The sequence below is a fragment of the Quercus lobata genome, chromosome 1 (assembly GCF_001633185.2).
Source record: "Quercus lobata isolate SW786 chromosome 1, ValleyOak3.0 Primary Assembly, whole genome shotgun sequence".
NCBI classification, from domain to species: Eukaryota; Viridiplantae; Streptophyta; class Magnoliopsida; order Fagales; family Fagaceae; genus Quercus; species Quercus lobata.
Window position 1 is genome coordinate 15,725,835 of NC_044904.1, and position 25,493 is coordinate 15,751,327.

The window sequence follows — 25,493 nt, forward strand, 5'->3', positions numbered from 1 at the left end:
TTAGTATGAATGCTCAATAATAACTAGTCTATAGTAAGTGTTCATCAAAAAAAAGAAAGTTCATAAAAAAAAACTAGTCTATAGTAAGCAAAACTAAGCTCGCCTCGTCGTCCCTGCTAGGCTATAGATTAGTCCTATGACAGTAATTGTTTCAATTACGACGCCACATTTATTGATCTTTCAACACGACAGATCTCCGCGTCATTATCACTATCATCATTTGTCTTGTGTCTCTTTTCCCCTTATAGAGAAAAGTTCAAACTCATTGAAAGTTTTTTTTGGTAAACAAATCATTGAAAGTTGACACTTAAATAATTGTTTAATTTTTTGTTATGTTCAACTTGGATTTCACATCCTCTACCTCTTCCTCTCTTACCTATTTTGATGAAATAGATATTAGAAAGTGGTTGAGTGCGCTTTAAGTGGTTTTCTTCGAGAGAAACTGGGCCACCTTTAGAATTTAATTGAAATAAACTGATCTACCATTCTATTTCATACTTCTAAATATAAATACACATTACAAGATAATGATAAACTTACTACCAACCTATATTGGATAGCTATTATAGCTCATCCTTTATTTGAAACCCTTGCTAAGATAATGCTTAGCTTATTGGAACTTGAAATCAAACTAATCTAAACAACCCAATCTAAACAATACCAATCTAAACCACCGATCCTAAACAATTAAAACCAAACCAATTTAAACAAGAAGTGATATCAGGAAACGTCATATATTTCTCTTTAGCAACGTGGCTGGCTATGGAAATCTTCTTGTCAACGTGGCTATGCAAGTCTTCTTCCTTAGCATCGTGGCCATGCAAGTCTTCATTCTCTGCAACGTGGTTATCTGAGGATGCTTGTAACATTTTCCCTCAATGTTATCTTCATTTTTAGCTTATTTAATGGAATAGATCTGACCCCCACCTCACACCGAAAACCCAAAAACTTATATATAATACCACTCCCAAAATTCCCACTTCATAACCTTTTTTCCTTCCAAGTTTATTGAGCTAAATAGTACAATACAAATGGAGAAATCTGGGTATGGGAGAGATGGGATATACAGGTCAATGAGACCACCATTAGTGTTACCAAAAGGCCCAAATCATTCAATGGTCACATTTCTCTTCAGAAACGCATCCTCGTACCCAAACAAACCTGCTCTCATAGATGCGGAAACCTCCGAAACCATAACTTTCTCACAATTAAAATCCACAATCGCAGTAGTGTCACAAGGATTGCTCAGCCTAGGCATCACCAAAAACGACGTTGTCCTCCTCTTCGCTCTGAACTCGATCCGATACCCAATCTGCTTTCTCTCCATCGTCGCAATAGGTGCAATCGCCTCAACAACCAACCCTCTCTACACAACCCAAGAGCTCGCCAAACAGGTCAAGGACTTGAACCCAAAGTTAGTTATTACAGTTTCTGAATTGTTGGACAAAGTCAAAGGTTTCAACCTGCCAGCTGTCATTTTAGGACCAAACTCCAACACCAACAGCAACCTTAATTCAAACCCAAAAGTTATCCATTACAACGATTTGCTAAACATTAACCCATCATCATCAGATTCCGAGCTGAACATTAACAATGTTAAGCAAAACGACACCGCCGCGTTGCTGTACTCGTCGGGAACCACGGGGACGAGCAAAGGCGTGATTTTGAGCCATGGGAATTTCATCGCGGCGTCGCAGATGGTGACGATGGATCAAGAGGTGGCCAGGGAGAGACACAACGTGTACCTGTACGTGTTGCTGATGTTTCATGTGTTTGGGCTGGCGGTGATTCTGTACGCGCAGCTGCAGGCTGGGAGTACGCTGGTTTCGATGGAGAGGTTTGAGCTGGAGAAGGTGTTGGCGGCGGTGGACAGGTACAGGATCAGCCATTTTTGGGTGGTGCCGCCGATAATATTGGCTCTGGCGAAACAGAGTGTGGTGAAGAAGTACGACTTGTCGTCGGTGAAGCATATTGGGTCTGCTGCTGCGCCATTGGGCAAGGATTTGATGGAGGAGTGCAATAGGAATGTCCCAAACGCTGTCGTTATGCAGGTACTTTACAACTTGTTATAAACCACACATTATTTTTTTTATTGATAAACTTCTATTTTAAACTTGTGGGGCCCAAATGATTTATGGGCCAGGCCCATCTACCCGGGGAGAATCCGAAGGCCCAAGCCGAGGAGAGCTATGGCCCAAACTCGACAAGATAGCCTTTGGATACCGCTGAGGGCAGTTCAGTCCTCGGCAGACCCAAAGTACCCCCAGAAAGAAGGGTAAAAACAGTATAGGACTGAAACTTGGAAGAAAGATCTAAAATATCCAGGGAAAGCTGCTGTTACTGCCATTTAATGCTCTGAACCTGACAGAGCCGTATTCTTTGGCTTTTACAACCCTTCCCAACGACTTTGGGTATGGACTGACGGGACAAGTATCAGCCTTGGAAAGGTTAACCCTATACGTGGATGAAGGATAGTGGACGCAGGCGAGTATAAAAGGAAAAATAAGGAACCTAGAGAGGGGGTTGGGAAAAATGGCCAAAAACCAGAGCCTCCCAGCTCACCTCCAGGAAAAAGACTCCAGGGGTGAAGGAAAACTTAAACTTGTACGAACACCATGAAAAACCCACCGCTTGTCGATCAAGGCCTAACCTTCCAAACCCACGCTCTACAAATGATATTGTTAGGGCATTTTCACGCGCGAACCCGACACTGTTACGGTCCGCCACGAATTGTGTCCTTACAATTGGCGCCGTCTGTGGGGAAGGCTTGTGTGTTGGTATAGGATGTGGGTCGATAGAGTTTCTTCGTTATTTCTAACTGTTGGTTATAGAGTTCTAGTATAAAGTTCTGCTAGGGGCTACGTTTCTTGACTAGGGGCTTGGCTGAGGAGCTAACTCCCTTAAAGCCAATGTCCCCCGTAAAGAGCAAACTAGGCACTTGATAGCGTTAATCGTATGGATAAACTCTAGGGGCTTGGTTGAGGAGCTAACTCCCCTAAAGCCAAGATCCCACACAAAGAGAAAACTAGGTTTTGGACAGAACCAAGGCATTGTATGGTCCACGGACTCAAGCCTATGGGGAAACCAACTACCTGGATGAGGAAAACTAGGTTTTGGACAGAACCAAGGCATTGTATGGTTCACGGACTCAAGCCTACGGGGAAACCAACTACCTGGATGAGGAAAACTAGGTTTTGGACAGAACCAAGGCATTGCATGGTCCACGGACTCAAGTCTATGGGGAAACCAACTTCCTGGATAAGGAAAACTAGGTTTTGGACAGAACTAAGGCATTGCATCGTCCTCGGACTCAAGCTTATGGGGAAACCAACTACCTGGATGAGGAAAACTAGGTTTTGGACAGAACCAAGGCATTGCATAGTCCTCGGATTCAAGCCTATGGGGAAACCAACTACCTGGATGAGGAGCATTGCATGGTCCACGGACTCAAGCCTATGGGGAAACCAACTACCTGGATGAGGAAAACTAGGTTTTGGACAGAACCAAGGCATTGCATAGGACTCAAGCCTGGGGAAACCAACTACTGGATGAGGAAAACTAGGTTTTGGATTGCATGGAACTCAACCTACTCAAGCCTATGGGGAAACCAACTAGGATGAGGAAAACTAGGTTTTGGACAGAACCAAGGCATTGCATGGTCCTCGGACTCAAGCCTATGGGGAAACCAACTACCTGGATGAGGAAAACTAGGGACAGAACTAGGTTTTGGACAGAACCAAGGCATTGCATAGTCCTCGGACTCAAGCCTATGGGGAAACCAACTACCTGGATGAGGAAAACTAAGTTTTGGACAGAACCAGGGCATTGCATGGTCCTTGGACTCAAGCCTATGGGGAAACCAACTACTTGGATGAGGAACCAACTATTTTAAAAAAAAAACTATGGCACATAAACCTCAAAATCCATGGCACATAAACCTCAAAATCCATGGGAAGAAAACTCTTCGTTAACAGATGGGTTAATCCCTCGATTGCACGGATTCCCCGGTCTACCCTCGGATCCCCAGTACCAAAGGAGTTGATGCGGTACGGTGTAATATATTACCCAAAAGCACAATCAAAGTCTCTCGCTACTCGGCTACCCTCTCGGACGAATTATTTAGAGTTTATCGTTCTCGGACATTGGTCTAGCATGCATCGCGCAGCACTCAGCGATTATCTCGGTTAGTTCCAAGAGTTTAATTTATTGAGGATTAACCTTGTTATACTTGATAATATTTGTGAGTTTAAACCAGTAGGACTCTGTGTTAAGGCATTTTTCCGCCTGGAGTATCATTAAAGGCGAGCTTACATTTAATATTCATGCACCAAGTAGTTGTTGCAGAGAAGGAAAGTATGTAAAAAGAAATAAACACATCTTTTATTAAGACAAAGGAACAGTACAGTGTACAACGAAAAACTGAAGCAAGCTTACATTAAAGCTAACTACGCAAGTAAAGAAAAATACAAGAGAATGAAGAAAAGCCGAAGAAGAAAAGGCGCAGATGAGAGATTGGCTACTGTTCCAAGATGTCGTCTAAGGAAACTATTCCTCGACGCTTCTACATGCCCATAACTCAGGCAGCCAAAGAACCCAACTTGGGGCCTGCACCGATGAAGAAAAGGTGCAGGAAACCTGACCTCAGGCTAACACCATCTACAGAAAAGGTGCAGGGAGCCGGAAGTTGGGGAGCCCCCGCAAAAATTTGCCTGCTACAAGGCAGACGGCGCTGATGGCGGAAATTCCTTCTTCTGACATACCAAAAATCTGTCATAACCAGAACCTGCTTCGGATTTTGACTAAAAGAAGGAGGAATACCATCTTCCTCCTGTCAAGACGGAGGACTGGCTTGAATCTGTGCCATCCTTGTCCATACCATATCACCTTAAGGATTCGGTGCCTCTGAAGCGTGCGGAGACCTTTCATCCCCATCCACGCCTCAAACATCTTGCTTTAAGGTAGTGGCACTAGAAAGAGAGATCGCGGATATGGAAGAAATATGGTTCTGAAGGGAACAGGAGAGTTCATGTGCAAGTGAAGTGATCCCCTATCCCATTTATACCCAGAAGTAAACCGGTGGCATTTAATTCACGCAGCGTCCCAAGGAACGCTACAGACAAAACGTCTCTGCCTCGATTTCCAATGTCGTCTGCAACCCTGAGGTTAAAGGAGTCTCGAAAAGGCGCACCTCGAACACTGGGACGCCAAAAAGTACCGCGTGATCAAAGACTACGGAAATACCTCTTAATTTGCGGGCCCAGTAAATTCGCGGCCCAGGCCCGTTCAGCATAGGAGCCCAGGGACAGAACCAAGGCCTTGCATGGTCCTCGGACTCAAGCCTATGGGGAACCAAGTACATAAAAAATTACAAGTTTTGGACAAAACCAAGACCTTGCATGGTCCTTGGACCCAAGCCTATAGGGAAACCAAGTACAAAAAATTATAATTATTACAAGTTTTGGACAGAACCAAGACCTTGTATGGTCCTCGGACCCAAGCCAATGGGGAAACCAAATACTTGGATAAGAAAAGGTTTGAATTTCGTAAGATGGGTTACTTGATAAAAATGTCAGGTCACTTCATCCACGGCTTAAACACCATAAAAGGTTAAGGCCAATAAAGGTGTAAGGAAGGTGGTGGAACGCCCCAGCATTTAGTCGTATAAGAAGGCTGTTCATTTGGTGGGTGATATATCTTCAAATGGTTATTCCTCACACGGCATCAAACCTTCGTTTTTCTCCTCGGCTAGCATGGGGTAAGTATTACTTTTCACTGGTCGGCCTTATTGTGCCAAGCATTTCTATTAAAGTTATGGCGACATCTTTTTATTATCAAGTATTTTGGTCTTAGTCGTCATTGATTTAGATGCTATATTATGGTGCCGAGCAGCGTTTGTAAATTTAAAAAAAAAAGGCATAGAGACAAAACATGCGAAATAAAATAACAACAATTTTTATTAATACGAAAAATTATTACAACGTACAAAGAAGGGCTCAAACGAGCCTATACAAAATGTGAACTGCCTAAGCAACAATTACATCCGTAGTACAGATAAGTAAAATGTCAGACGTTTTTTAAACTCGTCTTCAAAGTCTCTCCAATCTCTGCCTCAATATTGCTCATATTACGATAAGAACCTTCTTTGGGAAAAAATGAATAAGAAGGAAATAGTAAGGAAGAAATCAATGAAGAAGATGGAGGAGATGAATGAAGAAGATGGAGGACATGAGTAAAGAAGGAGGAGAAGAAGAGAGAAGAGATGAAAAAAAAGAAAAAGGAGTAAAAGAGGAAGAAGTGAAAGCACCAGGATGGATCTGGTGCTGGGAAGACTAAGAAAGGGAGACGGAGGATAGCACCAGTGAAGGAAGAGAGGAAGAAGTAGAGACACTTAGTCCCTGCCTCGATCCTGACTCCCAACACACTGGAGCCATACTAGGTATGCTCATAGGAGAGCGGTTGGTACTGATGATGGGTGTTCTCGACTCAGTCACGCCGAAAGTTTGACGTGACAAGTCCCTGCTTCGGATTTGGACTGAAAGAAGGGTGAGGTTGATTTTGAGTCTTCGCCATCCCTGTCCCGATCGAGCCATAATGAGCTTTATTGGAACATGGCGTTTATGGGAGGGGTTTGGCTCCTGCATCACTCGTTGTTATGGTAAAGTGTATCACGATTTAGTGTATAAACCAGTGGGTAAAATGAACCCTAGGGGAGGCCAAGTATTTCAAATCTCAGAAGGATGAAAAGGGATTCTTTACAAAAACAATAACCTCCTCCCTTCCCTCTTATACAGAGGGTAGAGCGGGAGACATTTAATAGGTTCAGATCTCCAAAGGAATCTGCCAACACAAACATGCCGGTTCCGTTTCTCCACCCCATCAAAACAAACCGCCGAATTAAAGTAGTCTCGTAAATAGTGGTCATTAAAAGCGCGTTTTGGATACCCAAACGATAAGAACGCATCAAGCGCGAAATCAAAAAACTGTCTCATAGACCGGTGCATTTCTTGGACAGATGAAGAGCCGCCAGCATTATTAATAGGCCAAATTGATTGGGCCGTAGGAAGAGGTTCGGCATCACCAAAACCCCCCTTTCCAACCAAGAGGTTGGACAGCCGGGTTTTGAGGGGCTATTGTGGGGCCCAAATGATTTATGGGCCAGGCCCATCTACCCGGGGAGAATCCGAAGGCCCAAGCTGAGGAGGGCTATGGCCCAAACTCGACAAGATAGCCTTTGGATACCGCCGAGGGCAGTTCAGTCCTCGGCAAACCCAAAGTACCCCCAGAAAGAAGGGTAAAAACGGTATAGGACTGAAACTTGGAAGAAAGATCTAAAATATCCAGGGAAAGCTGCTGTTACTGCCATTTAATGCTCTGAACCTGATAGAGCCGTATTCTTTGGCTTTTACAACCCTTCCCAACGACTTTGGGTATGGACTGACGGGACAAGTATCAGCCTTGGAAAGGTTGACCCTATACGTGGATGAAGGATAGTGGACGCAGGCGAGTATAAAAGGAAAAATAAGGAACATAGAGAGGGGGTTGGGAAAAATGGCCAAAAATCAGAGCCTCCCAGCCCACCTCCAGGAGAAAGACTCCAGGGGTGAAGGAAAACTTAAACTTGTACGAACACCATGAAAAACCCACCGCCTGTCGATCAAGGCCTAGCCTTCCAAACCCGCGCTCTACAAATGATATTGTTAGGGCCTTTTCACGCGCGAACCCGACACTGTTACGGTCCGCCACGAATCGTGTCCTTACAAAACTACTTTACAAGTTTATTAAATTAAAATATATGGTTTAAAATATAATTTTTCCTATGCAAAGTTTGACCACCACATGTACCTTGTGTCAACTTTATAAAAAAAAATAAAAAAATTTATGTACCAATCAAGAGTTAACATGTAAGGAAGTGTGATTTTTTTTAAACCATGCCTAAGAATCTTTAAGAGAGAAACTGAGAGAGCAAAATAAAAACAAGGATAATAGTTGAATATGATGTGTTTTGGATTTCTATTCTGGCTTTATGAATTGGTTATGGGTGTTAGTTGTCTGATGGAACGACTGTAACTTCTTATGCTTTTGAAAAGTTCTTGTGGGGTCAGTTAATCAGGAAGTATTTTTAAAACAGTATGAATTGGGCCTATGGCCCTATTCGAGGACGTTAGACCATCTGAGGATGTCAAAATAAGGTTATAAGGAGAACAAAATGAAGAGAGAAGTAGAGACAATATGAGATAGGTTCAATAAGCATCTGAGGAAAAAAGCCTTCTCGGCAACATGTGTCCGAGGAAGATTTGAGTGTCATATCATCACGGACTTACTTCGGAGCTACACCACAACTAAGGGTGGGACATTGGACTAGGGGTAAAAAAAAGAAAGGTAAACAAATATTTTTAAAAGCTGCTATCTCCGCATTAAATGCCTCCCAACCAACTCTCTGGCCGCATTAATGTAGAAGTGATGCCTGAACAGTGATCAAGCAGCCTTACAGCTACTGGTTGATGGTTCTGGGAGGTGCTGGATGGGACAGGAAGGAGTCTCCCGAATCTAACCTACACGTGTGTGGTAAGGATGACACCAAGGTTGTAGTATATAACATGGAAAGATGTACTGAGAAAGGGGGAGAGGAAAAAATCAAGGAGAAGGACTATAACTCTTGTATAATTTGATTATTCAACAAAACCATATGATACAAACTCTTAATTGATTCTGAGGATAGATTTTCTAATCTTACTTGTGTCGAATCGTCTTGAATCGTTAAATCTAATCGTTTTTATTCTGAGATAGATCTAGTTCTTCTATCCACACTCTACAAATTTATTGTTTGGGTCATTGGGGTTTGAGCCCAATCCGGTTTTGGGACCAATCCGATTTTAGTCCTTACAGTTCTATTTGTTGATTTTTTTTTTAAATTACATTTAATCAAGGCTTTAGAAATCTCTGGGGGTTCTCGGCATCGGCAAGACCAGGACTCTTTAACAATCTAGCTTCATAAATCATAATAGCTCAGGTCTTATAATTAGTCTTCACTTGATGACGCCCATTTTTTCTTTTTGTAGCCCTTCATGCTTCTTTATTGTCTAGGAGCATTCATATCAGGGTGCAAATTTTTTTGTCTATTTTAGTATAAAAATCTACTTTTTCTATTTTACATTTTTATTTTTCAAAACACCCCCTATCAGATTATCTATTTTACATTACATTTCATTAAAATATCAAATTTTCGTGATTTTTAAAATTGTTTCTCCTTTTTTCACATACAACAAGTACCATCTATTCTCTTTCTTTATTCTCGAGATACATAAATAAAGAATAAACGACTAAATACAAAATGAATAATATCAACGTAATAGCAGACTTGTACATCTACATAATTGTGGGGCCCAATAATTCGTGGATCAGGCTCATTTATTCGTTGGGGTCCAAAAGCCCAAGCCGAGGAAGGTTATGGCCTAGGCTCAGCAATACAAGTACGAAATAGCCTTGGGATACAGCCGAGGACGATTCAGTCCTCGGCATGTCCGAGGTCCCACCAAAAGGAAGGGCAAAAACGATATAGGACCAACTTGGAAGAGAATCTAAAATATCTAGGTCAATAGAGAAGGATACACTGGAAAGTACAACGACCAGGGAAAGCTGCCCTTACTGCCATTCAATACTCTGTACCTGATAGAGCCATACTCTTCAGCTTTTACAACCACCCCCAACCACTTTGGGTATGGGCTGATGGGACAAGTATCAGTCTAGGAAAAGTCGATCTTACACGTGGACGAAGGATAAGGAACACATGCGAGTATAAAAGGGAAAGATGGGAATCTAGAGAAAGGGGCTGGGAAAAATGGCTAAAAACCAGAGCCTCCCAGCCCGCCTCCAGGAGAAAGACTCTAAGGGCGAAGACAACTTAACCATATATGGATATCACGAAAAACCCACCGCTTGGTGACCAAGGCCTAGTCTTTCAAACCCACGCTCTACAAATGATATTGTTTGGGTCTTTTTACGGGCGAGCCCAACACTGTTATGGTTCGTTACGAATCGTGTCCTTACAATAATTATACATGATTGATGTAGGTTAATTTTAGGCAAAATTGTTTAAATTCTACACATTTTTTTATTATATACAGTCCATGTATAATAAAATACGTCTCTATCTGTGTCTCAATGATCGTTGGAGTTTAGCAGATGTATCAAATTTTAAATCCAAATTAGTCACTATTGGATCTTGAAACTTTAAATATTGGTTTTTGTTTATTTACTATTTTGTTTGTTTTTTTATATTTCGTCTCTAGATAGGACTGTAGAAAAGAAAAAGAAAAAGAAAAACCAAAGGTAAGCATTCATAACAAGTTTGCTAAAATTTTAATTTTTAGCAATTCAAAAAGCTGCTTCATCTATTTTACCATCTTACTTAACAATACATCTTACGTCAAATGTTTTATTTTAATATACAACACATTAAAATAATATAAACAATTTCTACTCACAAACACCATTCCGCAACTCAAAACACCCACATAACAACCATACCCACAGCTAAACAACCATTTTTCATGTTAAGCTACCAACCACAACTCTCTCCACATAGAATTACTTTGAAAACTCAAAAAAGTTCTAAGCAAAATACAATTCCCATACACCCTTTCATCTTTAACCTCAAAACACGCACTACAAATTTTCTTTTAATCGACACAAAAGAAAATCTCATGAAAAACAAAGAAGCTTTTGAACCATATCATGGAGTTGAAGTTCACATCGATCCAAATCACTCCAATGCCAAACTAAGAAATGCAAGAAGAAAGAGAAATCGAAGAAGTTGAAGATCAAGAAAGCCATGGAGAAAGGCAGCATTGACAGAGCTCGAATTTGCGCCGAGAATGCAATCCAGAAATGCATTGAGCAGATGAACTATCTCCGCTTCGCTTCTCGCCTCGATACTGTCGTAGCTCATCTTAACACGCAGGCGAAGATGTCAACGATCAACAAGTCCATGGGGAAGCTGGGTTCAGTTAGAGAGAGAAGAGGAGGAAGGCTGGGCGAGGTTGGGTTTAGTCAAGTGTGGCGAGGCTGCGTTTGGTTAGGCATGGGGGAAGGGGAGAGAGGGGTTGGTGAAAGGGAGAAAGGTTGGTGTGTTTGCGTGGGTGAGATAGAAAATTTTAGGAACCGTTAGAAGAGAAGACAGAGATGGGAGAGAGGCACCTTAGTTTCACAAATAAACTAAGATTATTCTGTTATAACATTCAATTATAGTGAGCTATTATAGATGGCAGTTCACTGTAGGTAGGAATGGCAAAAATTGTCCAACCCAAGGGTATCCAACCTGACCCGAACCAACCTTAATGGGGCGGGTTTTACCCAACCCATAAAGCAAACGGGGTGGGTTTGGGTTGGGTGCAGGTATTATGCATATCTGCCCTAAACCCAACCTGTATACATATGTAATATTAAAAATTTTTAAAAACCCTTATAAATATTGCTCTTTCTCATTTTTCTATTTTCACTTCCCTAACCGTAATCACTTTCTTAGCCGCCCTCCATCTCCCTCACTCTCACTCTCACTCTCACTTCTTGTTGTTGCTTACTCCACCGCACCGCTCCCTCCTCCCTACCTCCCCCCACTGTGCCACTCACTCCTCCATTTGGGTGGGGATGGGGGATATTCCTTTGTTTTGTGGAAGAGAAGTTGCTGCAATATTGATGATATTGGATTTTGTTCTAAAAGAAAATTTTCAATAGAATCTCAATTGAAGAATGACCCTAATCACCATTTTTGTGATGTTTTCATTTGGTGAGGATTGGTACAGTTAAGAGCTTGTGGTGAGTCTCAGGGGTGTGTTGGATGATTACAATTTGGGTCTTTGTTGGAATGGGTTGAGCGGCGTTGTTTCACAGAGACACATTATATTAGGTCTACTGCACTTTGAGCGGATGGATCACCGCAGTTGTGGTGGTTCTGGTTTGGCCTTAATTGGAAAAATGAGGTTTTTTTTTTTTTGTTTTTGTTTTTAGAGTGTTTTACATTTTATTTATTTATTTATTATTTCATCTTGAAAAATATTTAGAAGTTCTGTATTTTGATTTGTGATTTTGAAAGGGAAATTAAGAAATATGAAATTAAATTATTGTAGATTTGTGTGATATACTGATATTGATATATATATATAGATTGGGCCAAGATTCAGGGTCTTCAAATTGGGCCTTGTGTTTGTGTTTGTGATTTTTGTGTTTGTGATAGGATTTGTGTTTGTGATTGTGATTGTGATTTTGAAAGGGAAAATCATAAATTGGGAAAATATAAAATTGATTTTTATTTTTAAACATTTGGTCATGGATTAGGGGCTTTAGATTAGGCCTTGAAGTGGTATGGCAGGGCGGGGCCTACGGGGGCTCAACGAGGCAAGTTTGGGGGTTAAAAAAAAATCATTTAGTTAACGGGGAGGGTGGTGGGTTGGGTTCGGGCATAAAGAAACTTGCCCCAAATCCAACCTAGATTCCTAATGGTAGGTTGTAGCTGAAACTTAAAATTTTTTAAGTTAGACACTTTTGATGTAGTGAGTGTTTTTAGTATGTTGAGTACTAAATTAGCTTTTTAGTCATTTTAGTAACTTAATTCTAAATGCTCAATAATAACTAGTCTATAGTAAGCGTTCATTAAAAAAAAAAAAAAAATTCATAAAAAAAAACTAGTTTAAAAACTAAGCGTGCCTCGTCGTCCCCCTAGGGTATAGATTAGTCCTGTGACAGTAATTGTTTCAATTACGACGCCACATTTACTCTCAACACGACAGATCTCCACGTCATCATCTATATCGTGATTTGTCTTGTGCCTCGTCTTCTTATAGAGAAAAGTTCAAACTCATTGAAAGTTTTTCTTGGGTAAACAACTCATTGAAAGTTGATACTTAAATAATTGTTTAATTTTCCCTCAACGTTATCTTCATTTTTAGCTTATCTAATGGATTGGATCTGACCCCCACCTCACACCGAAAACCCAAAACCTCATACATAATACCACTCCCAAAATTCCCACTTCATAACCTTTTTTCCTTTCAAGTTTATTGAGCTAAATAGTACAATACAAATGGAGAAATCTGGGTATGGGAGAGATGGGATATACAGGTCAATGAAGCCACCATTGGTGTTACCAAAAGACCCAAATCTTTCCATGGTCACATTTCTCTTCAGAAACGCATCCTCGTACCCAAACAAACCCGCTCTCATAGACGCGGAAACCTCCGAAACCTTAACCTTCTCACAATTAAAATCCACAATCGCAAAAGTGTCACAAGGATTGCTCAGCCTAGGCATCACCAAAAACGATGTTGTCCTCATCTTCGCTCCGAACTCAATCCAATTCCCAATCTGCTTTTTCTCCATCGTCGCAATAGGCGCCATCGCCTCAACAACCAACCCTGTCTACACAACCCAAGAACTCGCCAAACAAGTCAAGGACTCGAACCCAAAGTTGGTTATTACCGTTGCCGAATTGTACGACAAAGTCAAAGGTTTCAACCTCCCGGCTGTCATTTTAGGACCAAACTCCAACGTTACTTCAAACCCAAACGTTATCCATTTCAACGATTTGCTCAACCATAACCCATCATCATCTGAGTCCGAGCTGAACATCAACAACGTGAAGCAAAACGACACCGCTGCGTTGCTGTACTCGTCGGGAACCACGGGGACGAGCAAAGGCGTGGTTTTGAGTCATGGGAATTTCATCGCGGCGTCGCTGATGGTGACGATGGATCAAGAGGTGGCCGGAGAGAGACACCACGTGTTCCTGTGCGTGTTGCCGATGTTTCATGTGTTTGGGCTGGCGGTGATTATGTACGGGCAGTTGCAGATTGGGAATGCGTTGGTTTCGATGGAGAGGTTTGAGCTGGAGAAGGCGTTGGCGGCGGTGGAGAGGTATAGGGTCAGCCATCTTTGGGTGGTGCCGCCGATAATATTGGCTCTGGCGAAACAGAGTGTGGTGAAGAAGTACGACTTGTCGTCGTTGAAGCACATTGGGTCTGGTGCTGCGCCTTTGGGTAAGGATTTGATGGAGGAGTGTAATAGGAATATCCCAAACGCTGTCGTTGCTCAGGTACTTTTTTTTTTTTTTTTTAATTTTTTTTATTGATAAAATTAACTAAACCTGTGATTGGTTGGAAGTGAAATTGAGAGGATAAGGAAGAAAAGAGGGAAAATGGAAGAAAAAATAAAATTTGATGTCGTTTGGTAGGAGGGAATGGATGGAAAATTTTTGGTCGGACTTATGCATTTTCCCTCCTTTTCTTTTCTTTTCTTTTTTTTTGCCTCACCAAAAATCGATCTCTTTTTTTAAAATGGAGAGAAAACATGGGTGGAAAACTGGTCCAATTTGTTTTACAAGACTACCCCTGTTACAAGCAATTTTTTTTTTTATTTTTTGGCTCTCACTAAGTAACATGCTACTTCTTTTTATTTTTTTCTCTTCTTTGCTCTTCTCTGCTAAATCCAAATTAGTCACTATTCGATCTTGAAACCATATACATTGTTTTTTTTTTTTTTAATATTATTTTGTTTTTTTTTCATGAAACTTCAAATTTTGGTTTTTATTTTTTATTTTTTTATTTTGTTTTTGATTTTTTTATATTTCAGTTTCTAAATATAGTACTGTTTACCAAATCACTTAAAAATATAACTTATCAGTACGGAATTAAGATTTGAAATTGAAGGGACAAGTATAATTTTCAGAGAGGTAAATATAATTTTTTAAAAACTTATTTTCTAAAATCCTAAATATATGCCTCATGTAACACGTTCAAATAATATAAATCATTTCTACCCACAAACATCATCTGACAACCTCAAAATACCCACAAACAACCACAACACGGCCTAACACTTGCCCACAACCACGTAACACGCATACGCGCAGCCAAACAACCATATTTCACGGCGAGCCACCAACCACAATTCCCTCCCCATAGAATTACTTTGAAAACCCAGAAAAATTCTCAGCAAAATACAATTCCCATACACCCTTTCATCTTCAACCTCAAAATGCCCACCACAGATTTTCTTTTAATCGTCGCAAAAGAAGATCTCATGAAATACAAAGAAGCTTTTGCACCAGATCATGGAGTTGAAATTCACATCCAAATCGCTCCAACGCCAAGCTAAGAAATGCGAGAAGGAAGAGAAATACAAGCGTTGAAGATCAAGAAAGCCATGGAGAAAGGCAACATCGACAGAGTTCGAATCTATGCCGAGAACGCAATCCAGAAAATGCACGAGAAGATGAACTATCTCCGCCTCGCATCTTGCCTCGACGCTGTTGTAGCTCGTCTCAACATGCAAGCGAAGATGTCTATAACCAAGAAGTCCATGGGGAAGTTGGGTTCAGCCAGTGAGAGAAGAGGAGCGAGGCTAGGTTCGGTCATGCATGGGAGAAAGGGAGAGAGGGTTGGGTGAAGGGGAGAGAAATCAGGCGTGTCTACATGGTTGAGATAGAAAATTTTAGGAATAGGGAGAGGAAAAGATAGAGAGGGGAGAGAGGCACGCGTGTTTCACAAATAATATAAGATTATTCTATTTTAACCTTCAGCTACAATGAGCTGTTAGAGATGTAGTTTACTGTAGCTTAAACTCAAAATTTTTTTAGTTCACTATAGCTAAATTAGTTTTTTAGTCATTTTAGCAATTTTAGTGTGAATGCTCTAAAATCCAATAATAACAAGTCTTAGCAAGAAAAACTCAAAGCTCGCCTCGTCGTCCCCAATAGTCCTATGATAGAAACTCTTTCAATTACACCACCACATATTCCTAAATTTATTTCCACTTTGAAACCACATTCACTCTTTCATTCTAGATTTTCTTAATGCTGATGTTAATGGGCTGTATCTAAACAAATCTATTGAGCCTCTTTTGGCTGTTTCTTTAATATATTCCTCCTTTTACCCCCAAAAAAAGAAGTCCAAACTCATTGAAAGTCAATACTTAAATAATTGCTTAATTTTCCCTAAACATTATTTTCATTTTTAGCTTATTTAATGGATTAGCTCTGACCCACCCACCTCACGAGAAAATGCAACATGCATGGATGGCATGTTTCCTCCCCTCTCACATGAAGTTAAACCCCACAAGTGGAGTTTTACTTTCACGTAAGGGGAGGAAATATGCATCTGATACATGGTATACCATCTCACACACCAAAAATCCAAAACTTATATATAATTCCACTCCCAAAATTCCCTCTTGATAACCTTTCTTCCTTTACAAGTTGTTTGAGCTAAGTACAATCTAGGTTGCACGGACACGCCATTTTTGGCGTCGTGTCGGTGTCGGACACGTGTCGGACACCGGAACGGGTACGACTCGCTAGATTCCGGTGTCCGGCGAGTGTCTCTTTTTTTTTTTTTTTTTTTTTTTTTTTTTTTTTTTTTTTTTTTTTTTTTTTTTTTTTTCGCTTCTCCGACACGGCTCCGACACGCCAACGGTGAAAAAAAAAAGGAAATCACAGATTTTGACTTACCAATAACATTGATTTTGTGAAACAACAAGCCTGAGAAGTCCCGAAACCCACATCTCAAGTTCTCACTTCTCAACCCACCCACCCTCTGCTCTGCCCGCTGCTGCCGTTGCCCTCTGTTCCTTGCCGGAGCTAGATCGGGCCGATCGGCGAGCTCCATCAACGTCGACGCCGTGTTTGTCCCTTTCGATCTCTCTCTCTCTCTCAGCGTCAGGTCCTACCTCTTTAAGCTTCTCTCTGTTTTTTCTTTTCTTTTTTTTTTTTCAGATATTCGGCCATTTGGTTTGGGTGAATGACTGTATGGGTTAGTGGGTTACTTATAACACGCTTTGTTTTTTTTAATCCCACTCTCACTATCTCGTTACTGTGTTTCTTTACTCAGCCCTTCAGCCTTTTGTTTTGCCTCAAATTATAATGTTTATTATAAATGGGTCCTGTTAACAAATCTATTTTTGAAAATTTTTTATTAAGAATTAAAATAGTTGTCAAAACTTTTTCAATTTTTGATAAACTTTTTTCAAAATTGGTTTATTATTTTGTACCCTTAGGACGCATATTAGTAAAATCCATTATAAATTTAGTGATTTTTGTTTTTGTATGTCCTGCTATAGTTTTATTTATTTATTTATTAAAGTTAAATATTATAGGTGATTTTACTAAAATGAATATTGAAAGTGAAAAATCAGCTCAATCAGTTGCCTAATTTAAATTCTAGACATAAACGTATTTTATGTCTAAAAATATTTAAAAATATGCCTAAATATAAAATTTAATTAATTATTTAACCGTCGTGTCCCCGCCGTGTCGTGTCCTTATTTTTAAAAAATTGGCGTATCCCTGTGTCCGTGTCTGTGTCGTGTCCGTGTCCGTATCCGTGTCCGTGCAACATAGAGTACAATACCAATACAAATGGAGAAATCTGGGTATGGGAGAGATGGGATATACAGGTCAATGAGACCACCACTAGTGTTACCAAAAGACCCAAATCATTCCATAGTCACATTTCTCTTCAGAAACGCATCCTCGTACTCGTACCCAAACAAACCTGCTCTCATAGACGCAGAAACCTCCGAAACCTTAACCTTCTCGCAACTAAAATCCACAATCGCGAAAGTGTCACAAGGATTGCTCAGCCTAGGCGTCACCAAAAACGATGTTGTCCTCATCTTCGCTCCGAACTCAATCCAATTCCCAATCTGCTTTCTATCCATCGTCGTAATAGGTGCAATCGCCTCAACAACCAACCCTCTGTACACAACCCAAGAACTCTCCAAACAAGTCAAGGACTCGAACCCAAAGTTAGTTATTACCGTTGCCAAACTGTTCGACAAAGTCAAAAGTTTCAACCTCCCAGCTGTCATTTTAGGACCAAACACCAACCTTACTTCAAACCCGAACGTTATCCACTTCAACGATTTGCTAAACCTTAACCCATCATCATCATCATCAGATTCCGAGCTGAACATCAACCACGTGAAGCAAAACGACACCGCCGCGTTGCTATACTCGTCGGGAACCACGGGGAAAAGCAAAGGCGTGGTTTTGAGTCATGGGAATTTCATCGCGACGTCGCTGATGGTGACGATGGATCAAGAGGTGTCCGGAGAGAGACACCACGTGTTCCTGTGCGTGTTGCCGATGTCTCACGTGGCTGGGTTGTCGCTGATTATGTACGGGCAGTTGCAGATTGGGAATGCGGTGGTTTCGATGGAGAGGTTTGGGCTGGAGAAGGTGTTGGCGGCGGTAGAGAGGTATAGGGTCAGTCACCTTTGGGTGGTGCCGCCGATCATATTGGCTCTGGCGAAACAGAGTGTGGTGAAGAGGTACGACTTGTCGTCGTTGAAGCAAATCTTGTCTGGTGCTGCGCCTTTGGGTAAGGATTTGATGGAGGAGTGTATTAGGAATTTTATTATTGATAAAATTATCTAAGAGTTTATCAAATTATATATATATATATATATATATATATTATTGATAAAATTATCTAAGAGTTTATCAAATTAAAATAGGCAAATTATAACTTACACACCTATCGTTTGACCAAAATTTAAGTTGTTTACTTGTGATTTGAAATTTGACACTTTACCCATTTAAGATTTGCTCACTTAAAGTTTCATAACCCATCTCTGTAAAAAAAAAGTTCTAAATATGTAAGTTTGCACCACTTCTATGTCTCTTTCCTCTAAAAATACAAAAAATATAAAAATACAAGATCAAATAAGATTAAAAAAATTCTTAAAAAAAAAAAAGATTAAAAAGAATTTTGTTGAACATTTGTATCATGAGATGTCGAACTACAGGTAAACAACTTAAATTTTGATCAAACCTCAAGTGGGTAAAGTGTCAAATTTCAAACCATAGGTAAACAATTTAAATTTTGGTCAAATTACATGTGGGTATGTTGTAATTTGCCCAATTAAAATATATGGTTTAAAATATAAATCTTTTTCTATGCAAAGTATGACTACCACTTGTACCTTGTGTCAACTTTAAATAAAAAAAAATTATGTACTAATCAGGAGTTGACACATTTTTGTCAACTATAGATTTGTGTAACTCTTTGTTGTCAATCTCTATGATGATTATTGAATTAATGTATTAAAAATCTTACCAGTGATTACATATGTTTTCATTATTCTTAACACGCACAATCAAACTAAAGGTTCGTTCACTTCGTGCACCACACCTAGGTTCGAATCCCGCTGCCCGTAGGAGTCCGTTGGTGGGCATCCTTAATGGGGTAACTTCCCACACAGTGGTATAGGCGGGCCCCCGAGATCGGGCTATCTCGTCCAAGACCATCTGGCGCCCTGCCCGAGGGTGTAATATAGCCATAAAGGCCCCCATTTTTTATTTTCTCAAAAAAAAAAAAAAAAAAACTAAATGTTTACCAATTGTTATTTATTATTTAATGTGTACATCCATGATCCATGCTTTGTGTATAATTTTAATTAATAAAAAAAAATTGAAAGTGAATTTTTCATAGACAAGATAGTTATTTATATATTTGATTATTTTGAAAATTTGTGAGGATGGTAGGGGGTATAGCGAGACGATATAATCTTGAAGATTTTTCAAAATACAATAAAAAAGTTATTGAGTTGCGTAATATTAACACACTACACTATATTTAATTTAAATTTCTGTCTATATGTATGTGTGTGTGCATGCGCGTGTGCACAATTCATGCCTAGGAATCTTATATGAATTCATGAGAGGAGCGCACAATCCATGCCTGGAAGTCTTATATGAATGTTGAGAGAAACACATGACCCATGCACAATTGATCTGGTACATGATAGGAACAGTTTGGCACTACTTTAAGAGAGGATCTGAGAGAGAAAAAGAAAAAGTAATGATAATAGTTGAATATGATATGTTTTGGATTTCTAAATTAGCTTTATGAATTGGTTATGAGTGTTAGTTGTTTGATGGAATGTCTGTAACGCCTTATGTTTTTGAAAAGTTCTATTTGTTGCTTTTTTAAAAATGTACTTGCTGACCCTAAAATGCACAATGATTGGAATAACAAATTTATTAAGTGGTCATGTTTACCTACAGTAAATTATAGAAAATAACAAATAACGATAGTTTAGCAGATGGCTTTAGACTCCAATACAATAAACATACTCATAGATATTATACTTTAAGGAGCAGTTTGTTATACGTATTGCAAATTGAATGAACTGTAACAATAACTACTGTTTTTCTGTTTTGGGGGAAATGTCAATTTTTATATTTAACTTTGTTCTGTTTAGTCCTGTCTCTCAAATGTCATGTATTTGAATTGATTTACTAGCTATTTTGTACCCTAATTTGAAAAAGAGAGAAGAATAATAGTTTAATGAAAACTGCTGGAGTTGTATTTCAACAGTTGAACTTATGAAGGAATCTCAGGATTGTTGACCAGAGAGACCATCTTTGTGACAACTGAGTTAGAGTTGCTGGGAATGGCTAAATGGCTCTAGTATGCAGTATATCTAGTTAGTGGCTTGTCGAATTCTTCAGTCTAGGCACTGAAAATTCAAGAATACTTCATTGAGATATTACACTTTTGCACTGCTGACATTCTGGGAAGTTTTTTTTGGCAATTCATTGCCTGCCTTGGCTTTTGATTTTAAATATCTTTCTCTTCATGCTTTTCATTTTTGTTAGAGCAGCAGGTGATGGAAAAGTTCCATTTTTATTTAGAGCGCTTTTTTCTTTCAGGGCTACGGTATGACAGAAACTTGTGGAATTGTTTCCGTGGAGAATCCAAGAGTAGGAATTCGGAATACTGGTTCAGCCGGAATGCTTGCTCCAGGAGTTGAATCCCAGATAGTCAGTGTAGATACATTGAAGCCTCTCCCTCCTAATCAGTTAGGGGAGATATGGGTTCGGGGGCCTAATATGATGCAAGGTAGAGTGCTTTTTATTTGTTTCAGTCCTGATCCTTGCATTCCTGGACCTGTTTACATGGGTATATTTGCTGCTTTATAGTAGAATATTCTGCTCTTTGGTTGAAAGGGAAAGCCAGGTAGCTCATCATTGACTGATTAAATTTTTTTTTGATGTCCAACATATAGATGTGGGAAAGTCAGACCATTGACTAATTAAATTATTTTTAGTTTTCCAGCATCATAGATGTGGCAATTTATTGTATTCAAATATGGAAACATGTTTGATAAGCATACCAAAGTTGTACTTCTGATGTCAGACAAATCCTATGCATATGTTCTGAATGATAACAACTTGTGCAAATCTTTGAGATACCTTGGTCCTAGTTAGGGGTGTGCATCTATCCCACCAATCCCATGAAACCAACCCAATCCAATACCTTGGGGGTTGGTTCTCATGGATTGGAAATTTATTTAAATTTATTTTTCATATGGTAGTGCCATTTGTTATCAGACAAGTTGATGGAGCAACCATTGCATTTTAGGGAACAAGTATCATCTTTCTTTGGAAGCCTAACATTGAGGCACCGTCCACAAAAAGTGCTTGTGGTAGTTAATTAGATAACTAATTTTTTATTTTATGTTTTGTCTGGTACTTCTATAGTCAAGGGTATTGTCATAATTCTGCAATTATTGGTTGTGGCTTGTAGGTTATAGATGTTGCCCTTGGGTTTTATGTTATTAATATTAACTATAGATAAGTCTTATTTAGTTTATTCATTTTTATTGTGGACTGTAGATCAATTCAATTAGGCACATTTTAACTAGTCAAAGTTGGAGTTCTGGTGCTATTCGGAAAAATTAAGTTCTGGATTCTATATAAATGTGGGAATTTATGAAATACGGAGAGTTTGATTAATAGAAAATTTTGGGAGTTACTGGATTTAAGGCATGTTGGTCTTAGTGTGATCTTTCCTACCTTTATCTTCTACTTTGGCATTCTATCATTATTTACGATACTGTTTATGGGTACTATTTATGTACACTGCTCGTGTTACTGTTCACATGCATGATTAATATTACCGTTCATAGCCTGTGAGCAAATTCAATTTTTGTTTCTTTCCATCTCTTTTGTAATCCAAAATCAAATAGTTCCCTTTCCTACCAAAACCTTATTATTTATTTTGAACACTAACCCTTCTTCTGAAGTTTTAAACCTTACATGAAATTGTCCTAACAATAAGCCCACAATAAGTACCATTTATCCAACGTCATCAGTAAGATGATCTTGGGATAACATGTTATCTTACCATTCAGAATTGCAATTGTTTTAGCTATTTTGATCAGAATTTTGTAATAATTCCAAGACTTTGACCAATTCAGTCTCATATATAGATTTTTTTTTCCTCTAGGATTGTTGTAACTTGTAACTGCATTTATCAGTCCGCTATTGGAATTTAAAAGAAGCGGGTGAGGTAGTCCAGTCTCATGCCAAATGATGGCAGGTGGGGTACTCTGTCAAATAAAGAGTATCCAGAAGTGTGGTTGCAAAGGGAATTTGAACATATACACATTGGTTCCCTGGCCTGCTTGTTATATTTGAAAAGCTGCCACTTTGATCCCCATCGCATGCTTATTGAAGATACAACTTTAGCAGCCAAATCATGGCTGTTCAGCTCATCTCTATATGGAGGCAATGTTAGTGCTAATATGCTACCTACCATGAGCAATAAGGCCTCTTGTCCATATGATCGTATGCCTCTCTCTGAACTACCCTCTCTCTTGGTGCATATTTGACATTAAGCGTCTCTAATTGCTCTTAGGGTACCAAATCATATGTCATTGAAAGAAGGGCGACCTTTTGACTTGATATAATCATTATATTAAAGGCATTTTAGGAGGGTTACTGACGCAGGACAACCAGAACAAAATTGAAAGAACGGAAAAATAAAAGATATGACCTAGGAGTCAGCACCTAGGCCTTGCTTGGAGTCAGCACCAAGCGGGAAACCACTAGGAGTCAGCACCTAGGATAGACCTGGAGTCAACACCAGACCAAAGAAAGACCAAACGGCCATTGTTTTCATTCATCAAAATATCAACTGTCTCCTCAAGGAGTACAATAGGTTGCTTATAAAGGATTACTAAACCCTAGTTCTAAATGGCTAGGAAACCCTAATTGCCTTATTACAAAAATACCCTTGCTGGCTAGGAAACCCTAATTGCCTTATTACAAAAATAACCTTACTTCTAAATTAAAATACTAAAAGCTCAATAAACTACTAGGATCTAAAACATAAAAATACAATTGACTTGCAAACATAAATAATATTAAATAATAATTCTCTTTCATCTCCCGCATCAGTTACCAATCATGAGATTAAGCAGTGGGAATATACATTTTAAACATATTTTGATATGCCTTATAAACTTTGCTGCTATTCCACTTTCATGTCAAGGATGAGAATTAGTACTTTTCTCTGTACGACATGTTCAGTCATGCTTGCTACATAAAAGTCATCAGTAACTGTTGCCTGCGATAGTGTCTGGCCTGTTTCTTCCATATAGTTGATCTTTGTACCGGAAGTGATACAACTTAATAAGTTTCAAATGCTATAGCCTTTTCAATTCTTTTGCATGTGAGATCTGCATTTCTTTAACATGTTCTAGGCATTTTCTTACTTTATTCATTCAGAATATGTAACATTATCATTGAAGCTCTCATTTTCAGGTTATTACAACAATCCACAGGCCACCAAACTGACTATAGATAAAAAAGGATGGGTACACACAGGAGATCTCGGATATTTTGATGGAGATGGGAATCTTTATGTTGTTGACCGAATTAAGGAGCTTATCAAGTACAAAGGTTTTCAGGTAACTTAGCTTGGCACAAATGTTTTAAATAGTTGGAAGGGGCCTTTGGTTCAGTATCATGATAAACATTGAACTATGGTTGAGCATTATCAACAAGTTTCCCATTCCTAAAACTGTGTTACGTTGTGTAGACTTGACTTTTCTGTTAACAGAGAATGTTTGTACTATATTTTTTTGGTCAAACGATCTGGTTTTTTCTTTGGTATGGTTTGCTTGATAAACTTTCCACCATTTTTTTCCCTTAGGTTGCACCAGCGGAGCTTGAAGGGTTGCTTGTTTCTCATCCTGAGATATTGGATGCAGTTGTCATTCCGTAAGTATAAGCCATGAAAAATATGCATTACTCACTCAGTCCACTAAAAAATGTATGTCAATTCCTATTTAATAAACACATTATTGAAAGTTGAGTCATTTCCACCCTGCAGATTTCCTGATGCTGAAGCTGGTGAAGTCCCAATCGCATATGTTGTACGCTCACCCAACAGTTCACTGACTGAAGAAGATATTAAGAAATTCATTGCTAGTCAGGTAAGGGTCTGGGAAAAGGAAGTTTAGGATTGAATTTCATATGATATGATATTGCTCTTCTGCAGAATGTGTGACATGCCAACATCGTTTGCATGCATCTGAAATCATGTATCTACTCTTTGTTATAGGTTGCACCTTTCAAAAGATTAAGACGTGTGACATTCATAGATAAAGTCCCCAAGTCTTCTTCAGGAAAGATCCTCAGAAGAGAGCTCATTGAGAAAGTAAGGTCAAAAATGTGAAATTGAAGTCAGTTCTAAGTTAGAATCCAAATGTGTTGGTGTAGAACTTCTAAGGAATAACAATGGCTGCGGTAATGTACCCCTTCCTGCCCTGCTCCTCCGTACAGTGGATACATTTCTTTTTAAACCAGATTGTGTTGGTCTTAAACTGTAGAAAATTTTCATTCAACAATAAAACATATATATGATTACCCTCTTTTTTTTCTTCCTTTTCTTTTGTTGCAATGTAAGAATCTGAATACACTGTTCAGTTGATGATAGGAATTTCTTACCACCTTATTGAGAAATCTGTCCAATAAACATGAAATCTAAGAGTTCAACAAAAGGAATTTTTTGTGACATACAAAGTTCAGATGAAAATAGACGACAACAAAGAAGATTTGTGCACGTTATCCTCAAGTTTTACCTCCAAAGGAGATGGAATGGGTGTATACCTCAACACTCACGAAGCATCGAACTTTAAAAAAAAAAAAAAAAAATTCTCTCTTGTTACGATTATACCGGGTCTTGTTAGTGAATAAATATTAGGTGTAAATGCACTTTTGGTCCTTAAATTTTGCACTTTTTCTATTTTGGTCCCTACATTTTATTTTTACCACTTTTAGTCCCTAAATCAATTAACGTCTGACATTTAGGTCATTTCTATTACTCAACTAACGGCAAAAGCTGATGTGGCAAATAGAGTGCACTATTGACACAGTAAATGTTGACATGCCCATTAAAATAATATTAAAAAATGTTACATCAGCATCTATGTCAGCTCTCACATCAGCATTACATCAGCATCTATGTCAGCTTTCACGTCAGCATCTAACCTTAAAAAATAAATTTATCAATTATAAAAATTATAAAAAACAAAATTAAAAACAAAAAAAAATGATGGAACTAAGATCTGTTATGTTTGTGCCTAGTTTCTTTTTCTTCTTCTTCCCCAGATCTTTCTCTCAGTTTCTCCGCCTCCCTTTCTTTCTTTAG

General features: G+C 39.1%; 3 protein-coding genes across 4 annotated transcripts in view; all 3 read left to right on the plus strand.

The window, feature by feature from the left end:
- The window catches only part of LOC115980792 (4-coumarate--CoA ligase-like 7), a 30,052-nt gene extending 5,255 nt beyond the window's left edge, over positions 1-24,797 (plus strand). Inside the window, exons 1-6 of one of the 2 annotated variants that reach the window (XM_031103011.1) lie at positions 12,912-14,086; positions 20,705-20,894; positions 23,603-23,748; positions 23,994-24,061; positions 24,174-24,276; positions 24,405-24,714. In XM_031103011.1, the coding sequence (XP_030958871.1) occupies positions 13,079-14,086; positions 20,705-20,894; positions 23,603-23,748; positions 23,994-24,061; positions 24,174-24,276; positions 24,405-24,518 (1,629 nt within the window). In that variant the 5' untranslated portion in view covers positions 12,912-13,078 and the 3' untranslated portion in view covers positions 24,519-24,714. Of the gene's footprint in view, positions 1-12,911; positions 14,087-20,704; positions 20,895-23,602; positions 23,749-23,993; positions 24,062-24,173; positions 24,277-24,404 lie in introns of those variants that run through there. The other variant, XM_031103007.1, reaches the window with a different exon arrangement.
- Positions 451-20,698, plus strand: LOC115980803 (4-coumarate--CoA ligase-like 7). Its single transcript, XM_031103015.1, has 2 exons — positions 451-2,051; positions 20,370-20,698. The coding sequence occupies exons 1-2, from the start codon at positions 1,032-1,034 to the stop codon at positions 20,379-20,381; spliced, it is 1,032 nt and encodes a 343-aa protein (XP_030958875.1). The 5' UTR covers positions 451-1,031; the 3' UTR covers positions 20,382-20,698.
- Positions 14,755-18,424, plus strand: LOC115991962 (4-coumarate--CoA ligase-like 7). Its single transcript, XM_031115971.1, has 2 exons — positions 14,755-16,266; positions 17,395-18,424. The coding sequence occupies exon 2, from the start codon at positions 17,405-17,407 to the stop codon at positions 18,422-18,424; it is 1,020 nt and encodes a 339-aa protein (XP_030971831.1). The 5' UTR covers positions 14,755-16,266; positions 17,395-17,404.
- Positions 24,798-25,493: the final 696 nt, after the last annotated feature.